A 22740-nucleotide genomic window follows, 5' to 3' on the forward strand; every position below is an offset into this window, starting at 1 on the left:
CAAGAGATATTTTTTATTATATATTTTGAACTCCATTTAATCCCTAGTTGGAAGATCTGTTTTCTTGTGCTTTACAATAGAAATGAGGCTGGAGGAATACTATTGTATCTATAAAAGTCATTCATGTGAAACAAACTGTGAAGGAATAGCTTGAGCGTGTATTCAAACAGCACTTGATCTCCATTAACTTTTAGGAACACAAATATTTATGGTATTTCCTGTAACACTTTCACCTCTTATAAAGTTTCCCACTACATTCCCCAAAAATTACTTTATATTTTCCATCATAAATTGGTCATACTGCAGCATATTTATCATCCAAATACAAGCATCAAATTCGCCTCTCCATGGAGTAACATTCAGTACCGAAGAGTAAGCTGTTGATAGATTATCTATCAAAATACACCAACACAGGAGAATTTTATTAAGGAGGGTAAATATCAAATGCTTTGACCCATAGTCTGTCCTTCCATACATGTGCTATTCCCAATTACTACACTGGGAGTGTTATGTCTATCTGAGGACAAAATTTGTCCCTATGTTTGAGCAAACATTCTAGTTGCAAGAGATTGGATTTGTAGGCCTATATCCTCAAATGGATTATCTGAGTGGATTATTACTCAATGACTGATTGAGGAAATCTGACTGACTAATGAAGAGGGCATTAATTCTATAGAAATGCCCTATACATCCCAACTGAAATGACAGCATCAGAACTAGAACAAAAAGTCTATACTCCTGCATTGTTTTTCATGTTCAGTATATAGCAGTAATAACAAACATTATAAGGCATTTCTGAAGAATTATTGGCCAGTGGATGTGGATTCTTACAGATAAACAGCCCCATGTACTTTACCTGCAGTATTCACACCTGGCTTAATTTTAGGCTAGGCTAAAGGCTTCACGGTTCAGGTTCAAAGATGAATCAGACTTAGGGCAAGAGTTTGGATTCAGATTCAATGGCATCTGAATCTCACAAACTTCTCTCATGAGAATTCCATGAATCTCCAATTTCTACCATCTTGAATGATGGGACTATCATGACACTAGCTATTCCAGTGAAATTTTGGCTGAAACAAGATAGGACTGGAAAACAGATCCCTTCCAGGATTTGACCTCAAGCCAGAATGGTAAAGATGGCTTCAATCCAGGATTTCTTCAAAATTCTAACAGATGTGAGATTGCGGTGCTAGCCCCCCTTTAATATAAATATATTGTTGTATAGTCCTGATAAAAATGTGTAAAGTAAAAAACCACAGTAAAATATCCATAAAAAATGTTTGCATTTCATTGCTCCTTGTTCCTGACCTGTTCTTGTTTCTTATACACCACTTGTTTTGTTTCTCTTGATCACAGAGACCTTCAGGAGCTTGATGACAGCACCCAACTACCTTTACTCTGTCATTTCTCAGAAACAGCTGAAGGCCTCACCACCATCAGAGCATTTAGGTTTGTAAACATGTGCTTACTCTTCAGCGCCTAATCCTTCAGAGCAGTGCACAAGTCTTGCAAATAAATCAAGATGTTTGGTTTTTAAATGAGCAGCCCATCTTGGTTTATTTGGCATCTTATAAAACCACCAGGCCTACACAAACACAAATACCCTTGCCCCGCCCCCTTCCCCAAGGCCCCATCCCTGCCAGCCCCTTCTCTGAGGCCCTACCCCACTCACTCCATACCCCCTCCCTCTGTAGCTCACTCTCCCCCACCCTCACTCACTTTCACTGGGGTGGGGCAAGGGGTTGGGGTGCGGGAGGGGGTGCAGGCTCTGGGCTAGGGCCGAGGGTTCGCAGTGTGGGAGGGGGCTCTGGGCTGAGCTTGGAGCAGGCGGTTGAGGTGTAGGAGGGGGTGAGGGGTGTGTGTTCCGGCTGGGTGGCGCTTACCTCGGACAGCTCCCAGTCACCAGTGCAACGGGGCTATGACAGGCTTCCTACCTGCCCTGGCCCCATGCCGGTCCCGTCTGGCACATCCCTGCGGCCCTTTGAGTGACAGGGGGCTCCATGCGCTGCCCCTGACTGCAGGTACCGCCCCTGCAGCTCCCACTGTCCACAGTTCCCAGCCCCCAGGGGCCGCAGGGATGTGCCGTCTGCTTCTGGGAGCAGCGTGGAGCCAGAGCAGAAAGGGAGCCTGCCTTATCCCTGCTGCGCCACCGGACTTTTAGCACCTAAAATCTCCTGCTTTGGCGTCAGTAGCCTCCGAGAGATAAAGCCCAATTCCAGGAGACTCCCAGTGAAACCAGGAGGGTTGGCAACCCCACAGGCCTAACATGATAAGTGAGGTCACTGAGGAGCAAGCTGAACTCTACTGTTAATTCAGTGTTGATCTTGGGCAAGTCATTTGTCTTTGCTGTGCCATAATTAAATCATCTTGCAAAAGGAGGACTCAGCATTTGTATTATTTTATTTGTTTATTTTGATTCACACAACTAATGAAATGGCACCTATCCATGTCTCTGGGTGCCCTGGACAGATTTTTAAAAACACCATCTAATTTGCAGTATCAATCCTTGTGGGACTTCTGTGGAATTAGGGATGACAGCTTTTTCAGTGTGTAGCACTTAAACTTTTCAGAGGTTTTGTTCAAACAGAAAATCATGTCTAGCCAAGATTTCTTTGTTTTCTGTGGAATGCTCACCATTTGGGGCCTGATCCTGCATTATATGTACACCCAGAACTGCCATTGCAGGATCATGCCCTTTTGTATCTATCCATTTAGATACTTACAGGCTTCTTTACACAGGGACACTCAGGAAAATTAATCTGAATTAACAAAAGATGTGAATTTAAAGAGGATTAGTTAAACTTAATTAAAACCTTGTGTGGACACTCTTACTCAGAATTAAAGTGGCCTTAATTCAATTTAGCTTAATTCATTTTGAAATTGAATTAAACTAACAATGTTGAAAATTAATTTTCCTGAGTGTCCCTGTGTAGACAAGCCCTTAGGTATTTGTGTGATTCCCATTATCTGAGCACCTCATGCTCTTTAATGAATTAAACACCCCTGCAAGGTAGGGAAGCATTATTATACCCATTTTACAGATGGGGAATGGAGACAGAGAGAAACAAGATGTCTTGTAAGGAAGTATGTAGTAGTGCAGGGGACTGAAGCCAGGTCTTCTAAGTTCCAGACTAGTGCCCTATCCACTGGACCATCCCTCCTCTCTGATAATTTTATGGGTTTGTAGACCTTCTTGGCAGGAAGTCTTACATTTATGATAGCTATGTCTTCGCACACTGTCTCTGCAATTGGATTTACTTCCAAAGTGCTCCAGAAATGAGTCATATCGTAAGAGAACAAACAGCAGATGTTAAATCATAAAAGAAAAGATGGGTCACTAAGGGATCAAGAATGTGTGTGAAAGCAGAAAAGGTCACTGCTGGACTGGATAATGAAACGATTATTAAATTACTATATGAGATTAAACCACAGAATCATAAAAGATACAGCCACTTTGAGGAGCTGAATGATGTTAGCAGTCATTCCCATGCACAAGACATGGACAGAAACTGCCACTGGTCTTATCAATGGAAAATAGAAAAATGCCGTCATTTTGTTTGAAACGTGACCTCTTTTCTTTTTAAGGTAGATAAATGTAATATATTCACAAGAGGCACAGAAAATGAGTGATTATGTAACCTCATTCCAAGAGGACTCTTCAGACTTTCCAAGGCATATATATGTTTTCCAATTTCCATTAAACGTGCTTGGCTAAAGTCTACTCTCAAATGCCCTAGTGTAAATCCAGAGTGACCCCATCAAAATCCCAACTTGATTAACACCGAATACCAAAATTAGTGTAAGTTGTACTCATTTTGCACAGCCATGGAATTCCAAATCAGTGCCAATTGCACTATGCTGCTACTTAAACATGCTTTTTGACCAAATCAGACCCAATATGGAACCTAGACCAGTGGTTCTCAACAAAGGGTTCACATACCCCTGGCAGTATGCAGAGTCTTTCACAGGGTACATCAACTTATCTAGATATTTGCCTAGTTTTACAACAGGCTACATAAAAAGCAGCAGTGAAGTTAGTACAAACTAAAATTTCATATAGATAACAACTTGTTTATACTGCTTTAAATACTATACACTGAAATGTAAGTACAATATTTATATTCCAATTGATTTATTTTATAATTATATGGTAAAAAGAGAACGTCACCATTTTTCAGTAATAGGGTGCCATGACACTTTTGTATTTTTAAGTCCGATTTTGTAAACAAGTAATTTTTAAGTGCGGTGAAACTTGGGGGTACGCCAGACAAATCAGACTCCTGAAGGGGGTACAGCAGTCTGCAAAGGTTGAGAGCCACTGACCTAGACCACCTTTTCCATCACTGCTGAATTTGGCCCAGATACTTTCATTGTAGTTGAGATTCTTTAGGCAGAATTTGGCCTAGTATATCTGTTTCCACCAGGTAAGGTGATAAGCTAAGGAGAGCTCCATCCAAAATGCTGACTTGGATAGGTCGGATTCAGAATATCATAATCTCCAACCTATGTGAACATAAGAATGGCCATACTGGATCAGACCTATGGTCCATCTAGCCCAGTATCCTGTCTTCTGAAACATCTGGCACCAATTATTGTCAGAAAGAGTGAACAGAACTGGGCAATTTATTGAGTGATCCACCCTTTGTCATCCGGTTGCAACTTCCAGCAGTCAGAGATGTAGGGATACATGGAACATGGGATTGTGTCCCTGGCCATCTTGGCTAAGGCTATGTCTATGCTGCACTTTCGTTGGTAAAACTTTTGTCGCTTGGGGTATGAAAAAACACACCCCGGACCGACAAAAGTTTTACCAAACGATGGTGTGGACAAGCGATGGTGTGGACAAGCAACAATGTGGACTGCGCACTCCCACTGACAAAGCTACCGCCCCTTGTTGGGGGTGGTTTTATTTTGTCGGCAGGAGATTGTCGGCAAGAGATGACGTACCTATCCTCTTTTTTTAACCCAGTTATACTTCACAACATTCCCGGGCAATGAGTTCCACTGGTTGACTATACATTGTGTGAAGAAGTACTTCTTTATGTTTGTTTTACAACTGCTGTCTATTAATTCCATTGGGTGACCCGCGGTTTGTGTGTTATGTTAATGGATAAATAACACTTCCTTATTCACTTTCTCCACATCTTTTATCGACCTCTATCATGTCTTTCCTTTCCAAGCTGAACAGCCCCAATCTTTGTAATAATATCTCCTCATATGGAAGCTGTTCCATACCCCTAATCATTTTTCCCTTTCTGTTCTTTTTTCCAATTCTAATATATCTTTTTTTGAGATGAGACGACCAGAACTGCACTCAGTATTCAAGGTGTGGGTGTACCATGGATTTATATAGTGACATTATATTTTCTGTCTTATTATCTATCCCTTTCCTAATGGTTCCTGCCTGACATTCTGTTAGCTTTTTTGACTGCCACTCTACATTGAGCAGATACATTTCCCTTGAGTTAAGCCTACCCCATCATCAATAGAGCTTAAAGGGATTAGAGATCAAAGGATGGCAGGCCAGAGCCTCCTTAGAAAGCACTCAGCCTTGCCTAGCAGGCCGCTAGGCTTACATAGCCCCCAAACAGACCACACTATAAACTTCAAGTGAGCAGGCACTCAGCAAGCAAGCAAGCACACAGCCAGTGAGAGAGTGATTCACTAACCACCACAGTAAATGGGGGGGTATTTCCTGGCTCTATTCCATCACTCAGTGAAGGTTCTTGCTCCCATGGCAGTGGATTGGGAGAAAAATGGGGAGGGATGCTGCAGGACTGGCAAAAGTCCTGTTGCTTTGGCAGCAGAAGAGATGTGAGGTAGTGTGACAAAAGCCCTAAATTAAAAATGAAGTACTACGTTTTATCCATCCGGATGACCTGCTAACATAGTAGATCAGAATTTGGACCTAGTGTTGCAATGTGCTGAGTGCCTTCTGAGCACTTCTGAGTACCCTCACCTCACATTATCTTCAATGGAAGGTAAGTGTGCTTAGTGTCTTTCAAGAGCAGTTCAGCACCTCGCAGGATCAGTCCTTTTATTTTAGAAAACCAAAGTGGGCTGGGGATGGCAGGGGGCAAGGGGCAGCCCTTGAGAAGCTGGAAGCATCAGGTTGGAAGGATCACATCTGTTCACTTGAATTTTCCACAGCCCCTGGTGAGAATCAAAGCCATTCCATTTCATTCATCTGTTTCTCCCTGTCAAGCCAGCCTTCCATCTCCAGAGTCTCGGGGCTTTCCCAGCAAGCTAATGTTTACCTATTATCCTGTTAGTCACCCCCTACCTTTTTAGTTCATTATGTACCGGGATGAAATAATGAACTCCTTCAAGTAATTTACCACAAAGCACCACAGTTAAATTAGTTTGAGATTTCAGTGACCTTTCCTGTTTGTCATCTGACAGGATAAAAGTCTAGGAATTTTTAGAAGATGAGTTGGATTTGGATGAAAATACGCAGATTGAGTGTGTCAGAGTTTCCATTAGGAAAGCGGGGGTTGCTGCCAAATAGAAAGACACTAGCAGAATATTCACTGTATTTTCACCCCTACCACTCACTGCTATGACAGAAAGTTCTTTGCGTACCACAGTTACAAAACGTCTGAAATATAACCAAGAAAAAAACTGGGACAATTGGGAAACAGCAAAGATGGCCTTCAGCCATCAGTGTTATGATCTTCTCACCGCAAGGTCCTGAACTTTTAAATACCAGTTACTTTGAAATTGGAGGGATTGCAGTGGTAAAATAGTTTATGAGCTGTTGAGTGAAATTTGGCTATTTCTTTAGGTGGTAAAGCTTAGGACTTGAATAAGTAGTATGTGAAGCAAGAAATGGCTGCCAGGTTGGGCAAGCACCAAAGGCCAGATGAGCTGTGGTAAATCACAATAAATCCCTTGAATTCAATGGAAGTAGACCAATTTACACCAAGTGGGGACATGCCCCCAAAGAGTAATTATGAGACTTACATAATCTACCAGCCTTTTATTGAGTATTTTACTGGTTTCTAAACACCATTGCTATTACAGAGGAGGGAAAACCAATTGGAAGCTGAAACAACCCATTCGCTTTTGTAATTTAGAAATGATTTATTATTCAGTTTTTCGGACGTTTTGTGGCTGTCTGAGGAAATGGCTGAGGTAAAGGGTTGAATGGTGGCGGTGTGTCAATCAGCCTAATGCATGAAAGGCATTAGTTGTGTTGAAGGACTCATGCAGTTGGCTTCTCAGTCAGATTTTGGCTAAAATGTGAAATCTCTGCTCCACCCTTGCTCCAGGGTGTATTAATTCGCTGCTGGGTTATCTCAGTTGATTAGCATTTTGGGAGGAAGAGGGGAGCCAAGGCTCTGCCTATTCCCTTCCCCATCCACCTGATTTGTCGGTAGTTGTGGGTAAATAATGCTTGCTTACTGCTGCACATCCAGTCTGGTTAACCAGTGCAGGGATGTAAAAGAGGTTCTTACTGTCCTTTATGGACATGCACTCTGACCCACAACCCAACCCAGTGCTACCATTTGAAGAACAAGGTACTGCCTAGTGTGAGTAAGGTGTGCTTCTGAGGGGAGAATTTTGTCCTAAGTTTGGTAAAAGACACAAGTTCAGGAAGCTGTCGGGTTTTTTAGAACAATTGAACGTTTTGTGCATGTGTGTTATAATGTAACCACTTTGCTGTTTGCAGGCATGAAGCCAGGTTTAAACAACATATGCTGGAACTGACGGACACGAACAACATTGCCTACTTGTTTCTGTCGGCTGCCAACAGATGGCTGGAGGTCAGGACGGTACGTACAGTGTAGTCCCCGCTATGGTTTTGAAACCTTGGAAGCAAACAGAGACTTTGCCTGATGCACAAGGCAAGATAATAGATGAAATTAATCTCACAATGAGATATAACAGTTTTGTGTACAGTGATCCTTAAAATAGCTCAGGGTTGTTTATATTATAGCAGCAAGGGTTGGGGTTTTTTTTGGCTTTCTTGGCTTGGGGTAAGAAAATACAAGGCTCCTTCATACTTCAGTGTTGGGATGTTGATTGTTCTGAAAAGAGTGCAACAGAAAATATCTACATAACTTTGAAATAAGACTCTCTGTTCACAGAAATAAATTCTTCTACTACAGTGCAACATCTGAGGCACTGCCCAAGTGGAAACTAATTTCAAAGGGGCTTCGGTAGTTTTGCCAATTTTGCAATAATTCTGTTTTTGGTTTTTATGCCACCTTTTATCTCTCAGGACCCCAAAGCATTTCCCAAATGAAGGGCCCAGGCCTGAGGGCCTCACTCATAGCCTGATTCTGCCAGGATACCCTTCAAAGTCCATAGGGCCATTTGTGGAGTAAAATACTCCTTCACTTGAGTAAAGATGGCAGAACTGGGCCCTGAGTAAGGGCCCAGTTCTGGGGCTCAGTAAGAGCTGGGCATTTGGCAGCAATAAACCCCCAAACAGAGGGTCAGATGCTTGGCCCTGATATAAGTTCTCAGTGGCTGGGACATAAGGAGCCTCCCTCCATGTTCATGGTCTCCATAAGGGTCAGACAGAATTATTGCTCCCTCCCTACTCACCTAGCATTCCAAAGAAGGGCCAAGGAGTAGGCAGGCCCATGTCCTTCCCCTCTGTGCCAGAGACAGAGAGACTGGGACCTAAGCTTCACCCTTGGAATGGTTTAGTGTCAGGTACACTTCACCTGCATATTGAGATCTCCATGTGGCATTCTGCCTCCTTGGACTCCCTTGGAACAGCACAGTTCTGCTTCATTTCTCACTCTGGACAGGATTTGGCTCTGAGTAAGATCTCAGGGTTCAGCCCTGTACAGTATCAATGAACTGCAGTGATGCTCCATTTGTACCCAGTAAAAGAAAGATGAAGTTAAAGGGCAAAATCCAGCCCTGGTATAATCTATTGTAATTTCCATTAAAATCTCTTGATGGTGGACTTGCTGAGTATCAATGTTCTCCAAAAATACATATCTCTTCTATCAGCTCTTTGGGATTTTTAAAAATACTATGTGGAGGAATGCAGTGTTGCCAAGTAATAGCTAATTAGGCTATGTGCAATGGTATTGTTATCACACAGAGCCATATGGGTTTCAGAGTGACTGCACAGCTCCTATTTCAATAGCTGATGGAGACCCAAGTGTACTGTACATCTAACACACTTTCTTGCTACAGAGATTGGGTTAGAGGCATCTTCACTTTAGCATTCCTACAAGCAGATTAATTGAGCAGTATTCATTGCAAATCGTAGAGGGAAAGATTCTTGGATGGAAAGAGGAGAAAAATCAAAAGAAAAAATGCTGACTCTGAAATAGCATGGGAGAATTGCAGTGGCAGATGACAGAATTTAGGTATCAATGACCTGACTGTGTCCACAAATCCCATCAGGTACCTAGAAATCTACAGTTGATCATTTTTATCTGACATTAGCTGCAAAATTTGGATAATAAATTTAGAGCGTGGACTGAGGCTTCTTTAAAAATGTGAGGAATCAGGTTTTTATCCATCTTTAAATATCTGGAGTTCTACAAAACAGAAAGCAGGCTGCACCTTTAGGGTGAAACATTCTCACCCCAAATGGGAAAAGTAAAAATTTCAGCTAAAATGATGAATATAAAATACCTCCTTTATTTCATCATCCATCCAGCCATCTATGAGTTTTATACTGGTCCCCATCACTTAGTAATTGAGGAACTTCCACATACAATAAATAGCAATAGCAAGTCCCTAGTCGACTTAATGGAGTCTCTGGCACTTCTTCCTGTTTGGGATCAAAAGTCTGCTCGGGGGTTGGGAAAAAGGGGGTGTCAGTGTTGTGGGTGTCATTTTTATGATGGAAAGGATTTTTCAAAGAAGAAGATTGTTTTAGTGACTAGTCATTTTGGATGCCTGCTTTTTGGTGCCTTATTTGAGGCACTTAAATGGGTCTGATTTCCAGAAAGCGCTTGTCCTCTGAATATCAGGCTCCTTCAAAGGGTCTCATGCTGGGCACTAAAAATGACTGGTCCCTTCTGAAAACTTAAATGTCTGAACTGAGGGCAAGGGAAATATAGAAGAAGATGCTTTCTGATATTATAAGGCTTTATTTTGTCACTGGATTTTTCATTCAACTTGTATTATAGGATCTATCTTTTTTTCCCCTTCCTTCCTTTTTAGGATTATCTGGGTGCTTGCATAGTTCTCACCGCAGCTGTTACGTCCATCACCTACAAGCCCGAGTCTGGTATCTTGGGCCTGGGTCTCCTGTACGCACTGACGGTATGTACCAAAACAAACATCAAGAAACTTGAGACCAATCTACTAGATTTAAGGTGGTTTTAAAAATATAGATACATGGTTGTCTTCCAACTTTCTTAATCTCGAAAGAAACAATCTTGCAAATAATGGATTCAGGCCAAAGCCGAGTGAGTTCAGGACAACTTGGACTTGCTTCAGGGTTTGTGAGCCAATTTAAAAACCAAAAAGATTCCCAGGCCCCATGTGTTCCCAAGGATAGAAAGAAAATTAGAAGTGCATACTAGGTCCTTGTGTGCACATTGTTTTGCACTGTACAATGTTGTTAAGGCTGCGTAACGTGAAACCTGTTGTAAATGACGAGCCAACAGATCTTGCAAAATCAGTGGTGATGTCTCCACATTTTTGGGATCAGTCAGATGCTGAGTACTGTTATCTATCCAATTCTGAATATGAGTCCTGACACCGAGAGACAGGATTGGGCTTGGAGTCTCGAGGGTTGGGAATGGAGTGGTTAGATGTGAAATGTACGGGTGAAGGAGATTAAGGCTGCGGTTTTGTGCAGATTGCTGAGCAGGATAGCAAGCGGGCCCTGGACCTTTGAAACTCACTCCTTTCCCAGGTCCATGGACACCAAAGTTTGTTAGCCTTCAATACACACTACAAGCTCCATCTTTTATTCCTTGCTTGGTAAGAGATGGCTGGAAATGGGTAAGAATGGGGTGGGATTTTGATGGGGCGTGTAGGTGGGAGGTTGGTTAATTGTTGTTTTAGCTATGTTAGTGTTGGTTATTTAATTCGATCTGGGTGACAGATGGTTCTGTTGATAGGTGTACTTTTAAAAGATTGTCAAAGATGCCCAAGGTATGTCAAGAGCTTAGGATGGGTGCTCTTATGTTGTTGAGAGAAAAATAATTGAATAAATGAATGGAGGTGATAGGAAATAAGCACAGGAGGAGGAGGAAGAGTCTCATGGATGGGGTGGTAGAAAGCAGGCTGCAGTGTGCCACTTATGTAGCTCTAGTGCTAGGGAGGGTGGCTGGGAGCCAACTAAAGTGGGAGGAATTGGGTATAGGTCTAGCACCAAGATTGGGCTTGGTGGTTGGAGGTAGGCTACCTGAAGCGTCAGCAGGAGAATTTTCAGTGGCTGCCTTAAAGGTGGCTTTAAATCCCTTTTTAATGCTGTATCAGCACAAAGATGGCTTATCAGTGGCCCAGGATCTGCTCCAATATCTTATGTTAACAGCACATTCAGAAGATTCCTTCTAATGCTGTTTAGTTAGCAAAGATATTTGGAAACTCTGAGATGTCTGTTCAAGGTTTGTTGCTACTTTGTATTTGCACTATGCATGCAAACAGACGAGAAAGAGTCAGCCGTTAACTAAAGTTTGAGACAAAAAATTTTAAAAACTCTTAAATAATCTCTACGTTGTTACCTCCCTCTTTATGCCCCAGCACATCACTTGCAAAACTTTGGATGTAGTTCAATCATTGGCTACCCCACTTGACAGGTTTTCAATTGTTTCTCTTTGGGAGCCCAAATGTGACAATGTTTGGAACTGGATGAGAGCAAAGTGCTCGTACTGCTGCTCCCTTCGTAGCTCATAAGCATAGACCCAGTCCCTCCCCAGTGCATAAAAGCATCCAAGTTTCTGGCAGTTACACAACCCTGATGCAGATTTAAATGAAATGCCAAGCTCTCTGAATGCCAGGCTTTTATATCAAATCTGTGCTTGTAATTCCCCAAGCAGCAGTTTTTTCCATAAACACAGTAAACCTCCAGCCGAGAAAGCTGAACATGGAGTTAGGTGTCTAAATGGCAAGAGAATTCCTTTATGGTATTCCTAGGAATTACTCTATCATTCTTGCATGCCGCTGAAGACTCTTGATTGACACTGAACCTTATTTCAGTGCAAACTATTTACTATAAAACTCCATCGATTATTTGTAGCCGTGCTTGTTCAGTGGCAAATAAGTGGAATTGGGAATTTTGTTATTCATAACCAACTTTTTATTTAGCAGATTTATCCCTCTTTCATTTTTGCAAACAAACTGCAAAGTATTTCCCCACTTTTCTGGGTTCATAGGATCATTTCACAGCCTATGGATTGTCTGTGAATTTAGCACTATAGAAATGAACACCTGAAGTTCAGTTCCTAAAACTGCATTGAGCCCTCTCAATAAGTGGCCTAATTTTCAAACATACTTAGCACCCAGCAGCTCCCACTGAGGTCAAGCTACTTATTTAAGCACCTCAATGTGGATTTAGCCCCCTAACCTTACACAGCCATTTGATAAACCTCAGCCTGTGATTTATTCATTTTTGGTTAAGAATAAATTCACCTAAATTATATGGTATTGTTTTCTCACTCTTGGCTGGATGACTGACATTTTGTAAATGTGGGAATAAAAAAAAAATTCAGCTTGCAAATAACTTTGCAGCATGGCTCACTTGCTCCTGCCTCTGTTCAAGCCCACATACGGCTCAGAAACCTTTTGCTGGTAAAACACCTCCTGCAATTTATTTGCAATGTTTGTTTCAACCACCCTTACACACTATACAGCTTTACACCTACAGTCCCCTCAGCTTCTGAGAGAGCGCATATATGCATGGGTGCATACACACTCACTCTTTCTGCTTCCCCTCTCTCATTTCCTTCCTGTGCCTTTTGTATCATCTGCTAAATGGGTTCATTAGCCTCTTAGTTCTCCTCAGGCCATCAGTTAGGCACAGCTCTTCTTAATGAGGTCTACTCTAGTGTAATTAGAGTTGCAGTGACCAGAACACTGGCTCAGCTGCTGTTGCCCAACACCCTCTTCATAAACATCTAGCCAACAATGAATCTCTGCTCATGCAAATAATAGCACCTCCATAAACAGAAACTAGTTGTCTAAATATTGATGGGAAAACAAACAAAAAGGGCTTGAATATGGCCAATCTGAATTGCAAGCCGGATTTTTGGAAACATATCTATAAACAATACATCTCCTTCTTATTTGAGTAGCTCTAAAAACTAGTTTAACCCCTTCCCCCCAAAACCAGATGATCTTGGAGGGATTTGGTATTTTTATTTTATTTTTCAAAGCTGTGTTATTGAATACAAAGTTTTAACATTATGCTTTATTGCCCTTTTATAACTATAATTTCTGTTGCTGGTTTTTATTTCTTGCATTAGCAAACTTACCTGAACATAATGTATCACAGAACAATATTGGTATGCTACTGGCATTCTTTGCATAAAATAAGACTATATGTAGTATTGTAGCTATACAAAACTATATGTACTATTGCTAAAAAAGCCCTATACACAGGTATATTATAGGAAGTGGTGCAACTCCAACAGTCTGTTCTTATGGCAGGCGATTGGCAGACATCACAGATTTGATTGATTAAATATATTCTCTCTACACACATGCAGATCATACATCATTTGAAACCTTATTATGTCTTCTTTAAGATGAGTATGACGTAGAGCAGTCAAATGGTGCTCTTACCCATAGAAACAAGAAAAAGCAATGACACCATCAACATGTTAAAATGACCATTTTGAAATATTTGTATTTCTGTGTTAGTTTAATATATCTATGTATTATCTCAAGGGATAAAATTAGATTTCTTTGTGACCTCAAAGCATCACAACAACAATCTACAGGGTAAAACAAAATCTAATAATAAATAGGTACAGGTCTCGTTGAAATGTAATAGCACTGGTGACATTTCTAGTTAACATCATTATCATTATCTTGTTCATCATGTGATCTCTGCTGAGAATGCATGAGTTACCACAGTCTTCATTGCCATAGTATAGACACAGTTCTATGCAGACAACAGACACAGTTAATTGTTCAGCAACCTCTCCTGGTACAGGCACAGCGAAGGAGTTGTAGAAACTCAGATGCCCTTGAAGCCTATAGGAAGTAGTTCATCATCCACATTGGTGCATCCATGTTGCAATGGTAAACCAATATGTGGTTTACCTATGTGCAAAGACATCCAAATATTTGTTTGCCATGATGCTCTTTTGACATGGTCTTCAAAACCTGACCTCACATGGTGGGAGTTTGACCAGTGACTTGTACTTTTTGATGGCTAGACTCAGGTACAAGCAATTCAGATCTCTGTGGGTCTCCTTTCTTTCTCACTGTGGTCATACAGCATTGCTACCAACTTCCTTGCTGCAGAAATTGTGGCTTGTCTACCACTCTCTCCCAGTGTGGCAAGATCTCATAAGCAGTAAGCTCCCTTTGTTTTGACACAGAATTTTTTTTCCCAATACCAAATAAGGATGACACAGCGTCACATCCTCTTAATGCACATACAGCAAGAAGTACATTGCAAAGGTCTAGAGTGAGTGTGTCACAAATTGCATGCACAGGTATGAAGCGATGCTTGTCAGTTGGGCTGCTCATGGTGCCTGTTTCAATCCACATGTTATCTGCATGTTACACTTTTGGAAAGTAGTGAACAGCAAGTATCAGGTGACCTAATTACTAGAGCTCCTTTAATACCAAGGGACCCAAAAGCCATATTGGCACATACAGCATGCAGAAGCATACTTGTGTCTGCTTCCTCTTGAGTACTGCACAAGTCTTGGGCTTCTTCAACATCTCTACCAGTGATGGGAAAGCCTCCAGCATGAAGTATCTGTGTTGAGTGTGCTCCTACACTCTCAGGTGCATTTCGAACCATCTATTCATACAGGAATTTTCCAAGTGACTGCTTGTTGGATGCCATGTTTAGAAACTTTTTCCATGCAGGAATAAGGCATCCACCAATCACCTAGTATTTCTTGCATCCAACTTTCAATCCTGTCTGGTGCTGTCTTTCTGCAGTTTTCACAGAGTTACTGTTGTCATATCTGTCAAAGACTTCAATTACAGAATTAGCTTCGTCAAAACCTTTTAGAACCTGCCTCACATACTCAGCAGCCAATTCAACAAGTGTGTGGAATTTGTCTCCAGCCATGATTTGTATGACAGCGATGGTATCTGTGATGTACACTGCGTTTTCCTTGTAGCATGCTCCTAGCTCAGAGATTCTTTCAGCTTGAGCTTCCAGCTGATACCCTTGTGACTCTAGCAGACCAGGTGCCAGCTTTTGCCAAGGCTTTAGACCTCAGTTGACTAATTCATTGCTGGAAACCAGTCTGTTTCACCTGTGCGTTAGTATGGCTAAGATGGGTATTGAACTTATAACAAGGTCTTCAGTGTTTAGACTATGTGAAATGTTTGTAAATTGCTGCATGCTTTAATCCCACTTAAATATTACCTTATAGCATATGATAAAGATATTATATGTTTTTGCTTTGTAACTGTAAAAATGTTTGCTCTGAAACTATGAACCCAATCAGGAGGGATCATCTCCTGCCCATCAAGAAGGCTTAATCAAAACTAAAGGGTCATTGTGGGACATCACAATACAAAGACTTTGTAAATTGCCCCCTTCCACCCCGGAAAAGTCTATGTGCAAAAGGGCTTATCCCATCAGCTGGAATTCTGGAAGAAGGAAATAAAAATAGCCGACAAGAAATGTTTTCATCTTTTACTGTTAGGACTCTCACAGGGCTGGAGCTACGAAACAGAGCCAGAGATCCCCAGGGTCAACCTGGGTTAGCCCTAAACACATTCAGAGCTGACCGATTACTACAACTCTGTCACCTTTTGAAACCATAGCCTGTAACTCATTGGTCTATATAAGTTTGTCTGCTTTAACCTTGTAATAATTCTCTCATTTCTTTTCTTAGTTAATAAATCCTTAGATAGATTACTATAGAATTGGCTATAAGCGTTGTCTTTGGTGTGTGCTGTAAGGTACAAGCTGATCTGGGGTAAGTGACTGGTCTCTTGGGACTGAGAGCAACCTGAATATTTTGTGATCTTTGGTTTATAGCAACCATCTATCACTTAGTCCAGTTTGTCTGGGTGGCAAGATAGACTGGAATGCCCAAGGGGACTCTGTGACTCCATGGTAAGCTTTAGGAGTTCACACTGGTTACTGAGTTGATGAAATCTAATTATAGAAAAAACAACCAGTTTGGGGTCTCTGCCCTGCTTCCTGACAGTCTGCCCTGAGGTTGGCACTCACGGTCATGCACTCCAGACAGCGTGACAGCCCTAACTCAGCTTTGTCTGTTCTTCTCATTGTTCCATCAGCATGGAAGAGGGATATAGGCAGAGGTCCCATTGGGAGAGAGTGATAGACATGCATCTGGCTAAGGACAGGGCTCTGCAGAAAATGTCTGGACTGGTAGCTGCTGTGATTGTCCTACCAGTGCCAGACTTAAATTTGATTTTTCTTGGCCATGTCATCAAATGTTTTGATGCCAGATTTCTTGACTGGACTGAAGAAGCTATGTGTCCCATCAGAATCAAGTGCACCTCTCATAAATCTTTCCATTTGTTCTTCACCAACATCTGCTATTTTCAGTAGCAACTCTTGTACATCGGCTGTTATATGCAGTCCAGTAGATATGTTGAGAAGCACCCCTGGATGTGATTCAGGGTCAAATGGGTTTGTCATATTGTTGCTATTATGCTTGAGAAGAGCTGTAAAACGCTCTTCAGTGCAGAGGCAAAGACTTGTTTGTGGACTTCATCTGCACCACTTGTTGTTAGGCTACTTCTTTCTCTCACAGCTTTTGCAAATTCATAATATTGTATTGTGTGTAATGTGTATTGTTAACTCGAATACTAATACTCACCTGCCTGAAGTGTCACTGAATTTAAAAACTGGTTTCTAGAATATCTCAAAGGCTAGTACTGCCTGCGTAGGCAATTACAAATTAAAACTTTCTACCATGCAGACTAGTTGCTACATTGTATAGACAAAAGCTTTTCAATAGAGAAGCGTTACGTTAGGGATTCATGTACATTTATATCTACCCCCATGCAGTACAAACTGTGAGCACCCAAACTGGTGTACAACCTTCAGTGTGAGACTGATCTGGTCAGCAAATTTCAGCTGAAACTATAGAAAACTATTATAATGACTTTGACAATTAAGAACAGGCGATGTGAAAACATTTCATGTTAGTATATTGCAAAATGTTTATATTCACTATTTTTGCCACATGCTAAACAGCTTCATAATTTCGGGGGGGGGAGGGGAATATTTGAACATGAAAGACAAATAAAAGCTTTTATGTCATGTGGTAGCTTTGACCAATAATAACCACATTAAGGTGTTGAAATTAACTTTAACAGTAAAAACTGTAGTCACGGTCATCTTGCAGAGTAGCAAAAAATGACTCACTCATTTTGGGTATCATTGTTTCACCTCATTTGCAGGCTTGTGCAACCACTTGACATCACATCATATCACATTTAAATGTACATAAAATAAGCTTTCAAATGATATGTGAGGTGGGTGTGTGTAGTGTGGGTTGATTAAACTCCTAAAATATGGCCCTTTTTGGAGAATTGCCTATAGCCACTTAGAAATAATGGGATCACTGCAGTTTCAACTTAAAAGCTTTTTATTTTCTATGGTCCTCAGTTTTATATATTTTTCTTCCACAACAGGGAGCTGCAGTCCTTACATTGCTTTAGGTAAAGAGAGGGAAAATGGTCTAATGAATGGGTTGGGGTCATGAACAGCTCTCAGGGGCTCAGCTCATAAACATATTCCTTTTCTTTATGGCTGGATGGTGAAGGGGTCCCATAATTTATGGCGGAAAGGGCTTGAAACAGTTTTCTCTTGGAGGCAGGTGTTATGGTACAGAAAAAGAACAGAGATGGTTTAAAAAAAAAGAATTAAACTTCTTTTTGATTAAAAAAAATGGCTTTTCAACAGTAAGGAAATTTTCATGAAATCAAATTTTAGCTGTCCAATTTAAGGTGCCTTAGATACTGTAAGTTGGGGACCCACAACTCAAGGTACCTCAAATCAATGGCCAGTTTGCTGGAGGTAAAATGCTTCTATGCTTCTGTATCTGAAAATGGGGATAACCGTGCAGAACACTACATTATTGGGACATGATACATTAATGTGGAGGGTGGGATGGGAAAAAAAGGGAGGCAAAGGGCCTGATTTAGCATGCCGCTGTACTAATTTTAACCTGGAGTAACTCCATTGAAATCAGGCCCACTGCAGTAAATCAGGCCCAAGGCTTCTACAAACATGTCAAACCCGTATCCAACAGCGTAACAATTACCAGACAAGTTGTGTTTCACGTCTTTTCCCCTTCTTGTTATGTGATGCAGATCACCAACTATTTGAACTGGGTTGTAAGAAATTTAGCTGACTTGGAGGTGCAGATGGGCGCAGTGAAAAAAGTGAACAGTTTCCTGACCATGGAGTCTGAGAACTACGAAGGCACTATGGGTATTGTACTCTAATCCTTTTTATTTTTTGTAGGTACCATAAAAGCAAGCACGTTTCATTTCTTCCATTCATGATCATGCAAAAAACACAGAGACCTTGAGCCAAATTCTGTTCCATTTACATACAGAGACAGATTAGGGGTTTGTGCAGCCCTGGGCCAGAGTAAGTGGGCCCCCCCCCACCTCGGCGCTCCTGCCAGGGAAATGGGGTTGTGGCACAGGGCCTTCCCCCACCTGCCCGGTGCTCTTGTCGGGGAGCTGGGTCAGGGCGTGGAAGCTTCCCCTGCTCCCCAGCAGGAGTGCAAGGTGGGTGGAGCAGAGCAAGCTGCCATGCCCTTATCCCGCTCCTCGGCAGGAGCGCTGGGCGGTTGGAGTGGATCGGGGTGTGAGGGCGCCTCAGTTGGCTGGGGCCCCTGGGCACCGGCCCCGTTGGCCCAGTGGCTAATCCGCCACTGTTTAGCTGTGTGTACTCTCAATGACATCGAGAGTACCGCACAAGCGAACCCGCTCATCCTGTGTGTCAAGATCGGGAAGTTCGGTGCTAATGGTCCTGTGCTGCAGTTCTCAGCTGCATTCCAGCACTGGCGGAGGGTGCAGTCTGAGCAGGTGCCATCCTGCCTAGCTCCCTTGGAACAGAATAAAGAGAGGATTCCTAATGTGATTACAAACGGATGCATGGCAAAGGGGAAAGCGCAATGAGGGTGACTCAACGATAGCATTTGCCTTTGTCTACTGTCAATATTTAAGACCCTTCTCAAGTACCGAAAGACTGGCCACAAGAGGGGGAAATCAAGATTGAAGATTTGTGTGTCCGATATGAAAATAACCTGAAGCCTGTTCTGAAGCATGTCAAGGCTTACATCAAACCAGGACAGAAGGTAATGTGCCGTCCTCACTTCAGGCTGATACCTTTATAGCAACTTCTGTCATTTGTGGAAACGAGGACTCCTCACTAAAGATGGCCCATTAGTAAGAACAGCATCTAAAATACTTGAACGTATAGATGTGCAAACAGAGCCAACGATTTTTGCTGCACCCAAAAGATGGCCTTGTGGCTAAAGCAAAGGGCTAAATTGGGAACCTATGTATTTCCACCTTCCTCACAGATTTCTTGTGTGGCGCTGGGCATAGCTCAGTGGTTTGAGCATTGGCCTGCTAAACCTAGGGTTGTGAGTTCTATCCTTGAGGGGGCCATTTAGGGATTGGGCAGGAACTGTCAGGGAGAATACTTGGTCCTGCTAGTGAAGGCAGGGGACTGGACTCAATGACCTTTCAAGGTCCTTTCCAGTTCTATGAGATAGGTATATCTCCATAAGTCATTTAACACCTCTGTACTACATTCTGTCCCATCTGTAAAATGAGGATGAGTTAGACTTACCTACCTTGCAAATGTTAATATTCATGATCATTTGAAAAGCACTTGGAAATCCTGAAGTGGAAGGTATTATAATGCCATATAATATATTGAAAACTATTAATTATATGATTATAATAATCATTATTATAAGTGCCAGAAGCATCAGCAGCAGCAGCAATTATTGTGATATTAGATATTTCACTTTTATATTGGCTATAAAATATTTGATATTGCCTTTTTCAATTGCCTTTGGTGGGGAGAAGAGGAGTCCCGCGGGCTCTGATGCAGCAAGAAACTGAGGCATGTTTCTAAATTTAAGCACATGAGTAGACAATGGGACTACTCGCATACATAATGTGAGTCGCATGTTTAAGGGCCTTGCTAAATTAAGGCCTTGGTGGGCAGGCTAACCTGTATGTGTGGGAACAAGAGTCACCATGACCAAGCATCTGATCCAATTTATACCCTGAGCGCTCAATACTTTGCTCATATCTAGCACCTTGAACCCATGGACCTTAAAGCATACATTCACTCCTGATGTCCCCTTAAGAAATGCACTGGTGAATAGAGGATGAGACCCTGGTTACATACATGTCCCCATCACCACTGGATCTGTTAGCAATGTAGACAATCATAACTATCCCATCATTGTGCTCCCTAGCATCAGTAGCAGCCCTCATACAAATGCTCCCTGCTGGAGTGCACACTACAGAACCCTCTCCCAACTCCTGTGCAGCCGTATGTTTGTCCCTTTGTTTTTAAGTTGGTTTGGGGTTTTTATCAATATGGGTTAAATTTTAAATTTCCTTACTGGGTCTGTGAGTTTGGTTTACAATTTCCTTCATCCCAAGATTGACTTCAGAGCAATGACAATTTCCTTTGCTTTGCAGGTTGGGATCTGTGGTCGCACTGGCAGTGGAAAATCATCATTGTCTTTGGCTTTCTTCAGAATGGTAGACATTTTTGATGGTTAGTTGCTAAGGCTCCTCATTAGTATCTATTATAGCTGTAAAACTGGTACCCCGTTCCCTACTCCAGTTCTTCAGAAGCAAGCAAGCAGATTTAAGGTTTATGTCTAGGCTTTCTGTCCTCTCAAAAATACTTGGTTTGGATTAGGTGTATTACACCCAATCCTTCAAAGTCCAGAGCACTCCTGGCAGCAGCATTCAGTTCTGCAGGAAGTGCTCAGCTCATCCTAGGATCTGGTACTAAGTCCCTATTTTATGGTCTGAAAGAATAATGTACTGTGTCTAGATGGGCAGAGAAAATACGTTATTCTCTGGTGCCTATAGATTTCCCCCCACAAATTAGACATCTGCCATAACTGAACATGGTTCAGTGTGAGTAAAATAGAAACAGGTGTTCAATAAATGCAGCTCCTTGATATTTTTCTTTTATTGTGACTCCCCACTGTTACAATAGAAGCTGTCTAAGGATTCCGATGTTTTGGAGGCCTCTGCAGTACTCTTATTCCGAAGGCATTCCATCATTTCCACCCTGAACTGATTATATATCTGGAATGTCTGCCCATGAAATCCAATCAGAGATGGGAGGATAAATACATCAGATGCTCTTAGTTTAATTCACAGGTTTATGCCCATCTTTTCCTCTTCATCTCTCATATATCTCCTTTCTGTCTGTCTTTCTCTTTTATTTCTCAACTCTTCCAGTATCTCTGATTTTTCTTTCTTTGGGAAGCATTGACTTTCTTCTCATATTTTCTCGACACTTTCATAGTCTCCATTTAACTCTCCAGTGTCCATCTCTCTTCCTCTCTCCCTTGTTAGACTGTCTCTGGTCCCTTTGCTCCCATCTCTTCTGCTCTCTGTCTGAAATCCTGGCTTCATTAAACTCATTGGCAAAGCTCCCATTGACTTCAGTGGAGCCTGGATTTCATCCTCTGTGTCCATCTTGCTTCCTCATTCTGTTCATTCTTTGCACTCACCTGTATTCCATGGTGACTCCTCCCCACCAAAGATCACCAGCTTTCTGTTCCTCTTTGGGAGCTCACTTCTTTTACTCTTTTTTCACCCACTCTCTCTCTTTTCTCCGGCATCTTGCCCTAATGTCCCCTTCTTCCTGTCCCTAGTTCCCATATTTCCTCTCTGCTCTTCCCTGCCTGTCCGACTCAGGCCTTGTCTACACTACCGGGGTAAATCAACTTAAGTTACACTACTCCAGCTATGTTATTCACGTAGCTTAGGTCAACTTACTGTGGTGTCTACACCACATTGGGTTGATCGATTTGAGTCTCCCATCGACTTACCTTACCCTTCACATTCCGGTGGAGTACCGGAGAGCGCTCTGCCGTCGATTTAGCGGGTCTTCACTAGACACACTAAATCGACCCCTGCTGCATCGATCACAGCAGCGTGGATCCATGGTAGTGTAAACATGGCCTCAGGCATCCCCATTTCCTCTGTTTTCTTCCCAGACCTCCCCAGATCATCCTGTTTTCCCCGCCAGATTATGTTCCCCCATTCACCAGTCAGACCAAATCCTCTTTCCCCGCCCCCCCCAAGATCCTGTCTCCTCCTTCCCAGACTCCCCACTTTGCATGTGGGGAGGCAGAGGTGGTTAAGTTTATGCTGCCACAGCTGAAGGCCAGTGATCTAATTTTGCCCCAGTGAAAATGTAAGATAATCATATTTTAAACAGTATGGAAGAAATCCTGGCCCCATTGAACTTCAAGCATGTGGGTGATCCCGCTGCAGTCAAGTTAAGCATGTGCTTATGTGCTTCTCTGGGTCAGGGCTAGAGCACGCAGTACCTTGCAGGATACAGCCTTGTATGGCTTACAAATTACAAGATGAGGAAAACTGGCAATAACAGATGGGCTGCTT

At 42.1% G+C, this 22740-nt stretch overlaps 1 protein-coding gene across 9 annotated transcripts in view; it reads left to right on the forward strand.

The window, feature by feature from the left end:
- ABCC9 (ATP binding cassette subfamily C member 9) overlaps window positions 1-22740 on the forward strand; it is a 122074-nt gene that overhangs the window by 91612 nt on the left and 7722 nt on the right. For 6 of the 9 annotated variants that reach the window (XM_008165722.4, XM_008165727.4, XM_065568773.1 and 3 more), the window contains 6 exons: window positions 1357-1449; window positions 7673-7775; window positions 10141-10242; window positions 18421-18541; window positions 19288-19418; window positions 20788-20866. In XM_008165722.4, the coding sequence (XP_008163944.2) occupies window positions 1357-1449; window positions 7673-7775; window positions 10141-10242; window positions 18421-18541; window positions 19288-19418; window positions 20788-20866 (629 nt within the window). Of the gene's footprint in view, window positions 1-1356; window positions 1450-7672; window positions 7776-10140; window positions 10243-18420; window positions 18542-19287; window positions 19419-20160; window positions 20254-20787; window positions 20867-22740 lie in introns of those variants that run through there. The other 3 variants (XR_010592909.1, XR_010592910.1, XR_006174092.2) reach the window with 2 other exon arrangements.

Source organism: Chrysemys picta, chromosome 1 (genome assembly GCF_011386835.1).
Source record: "Chrysemys picta bellii isolate R12L10 chromosome 1, ASM1138683v2, whole genome shotgun sequence".
Lineage (NCBI taxonomy): Eukaryota > Metazoa > Chordata > Testudines > Emydidae > Chrysemys > Chrysemys picta.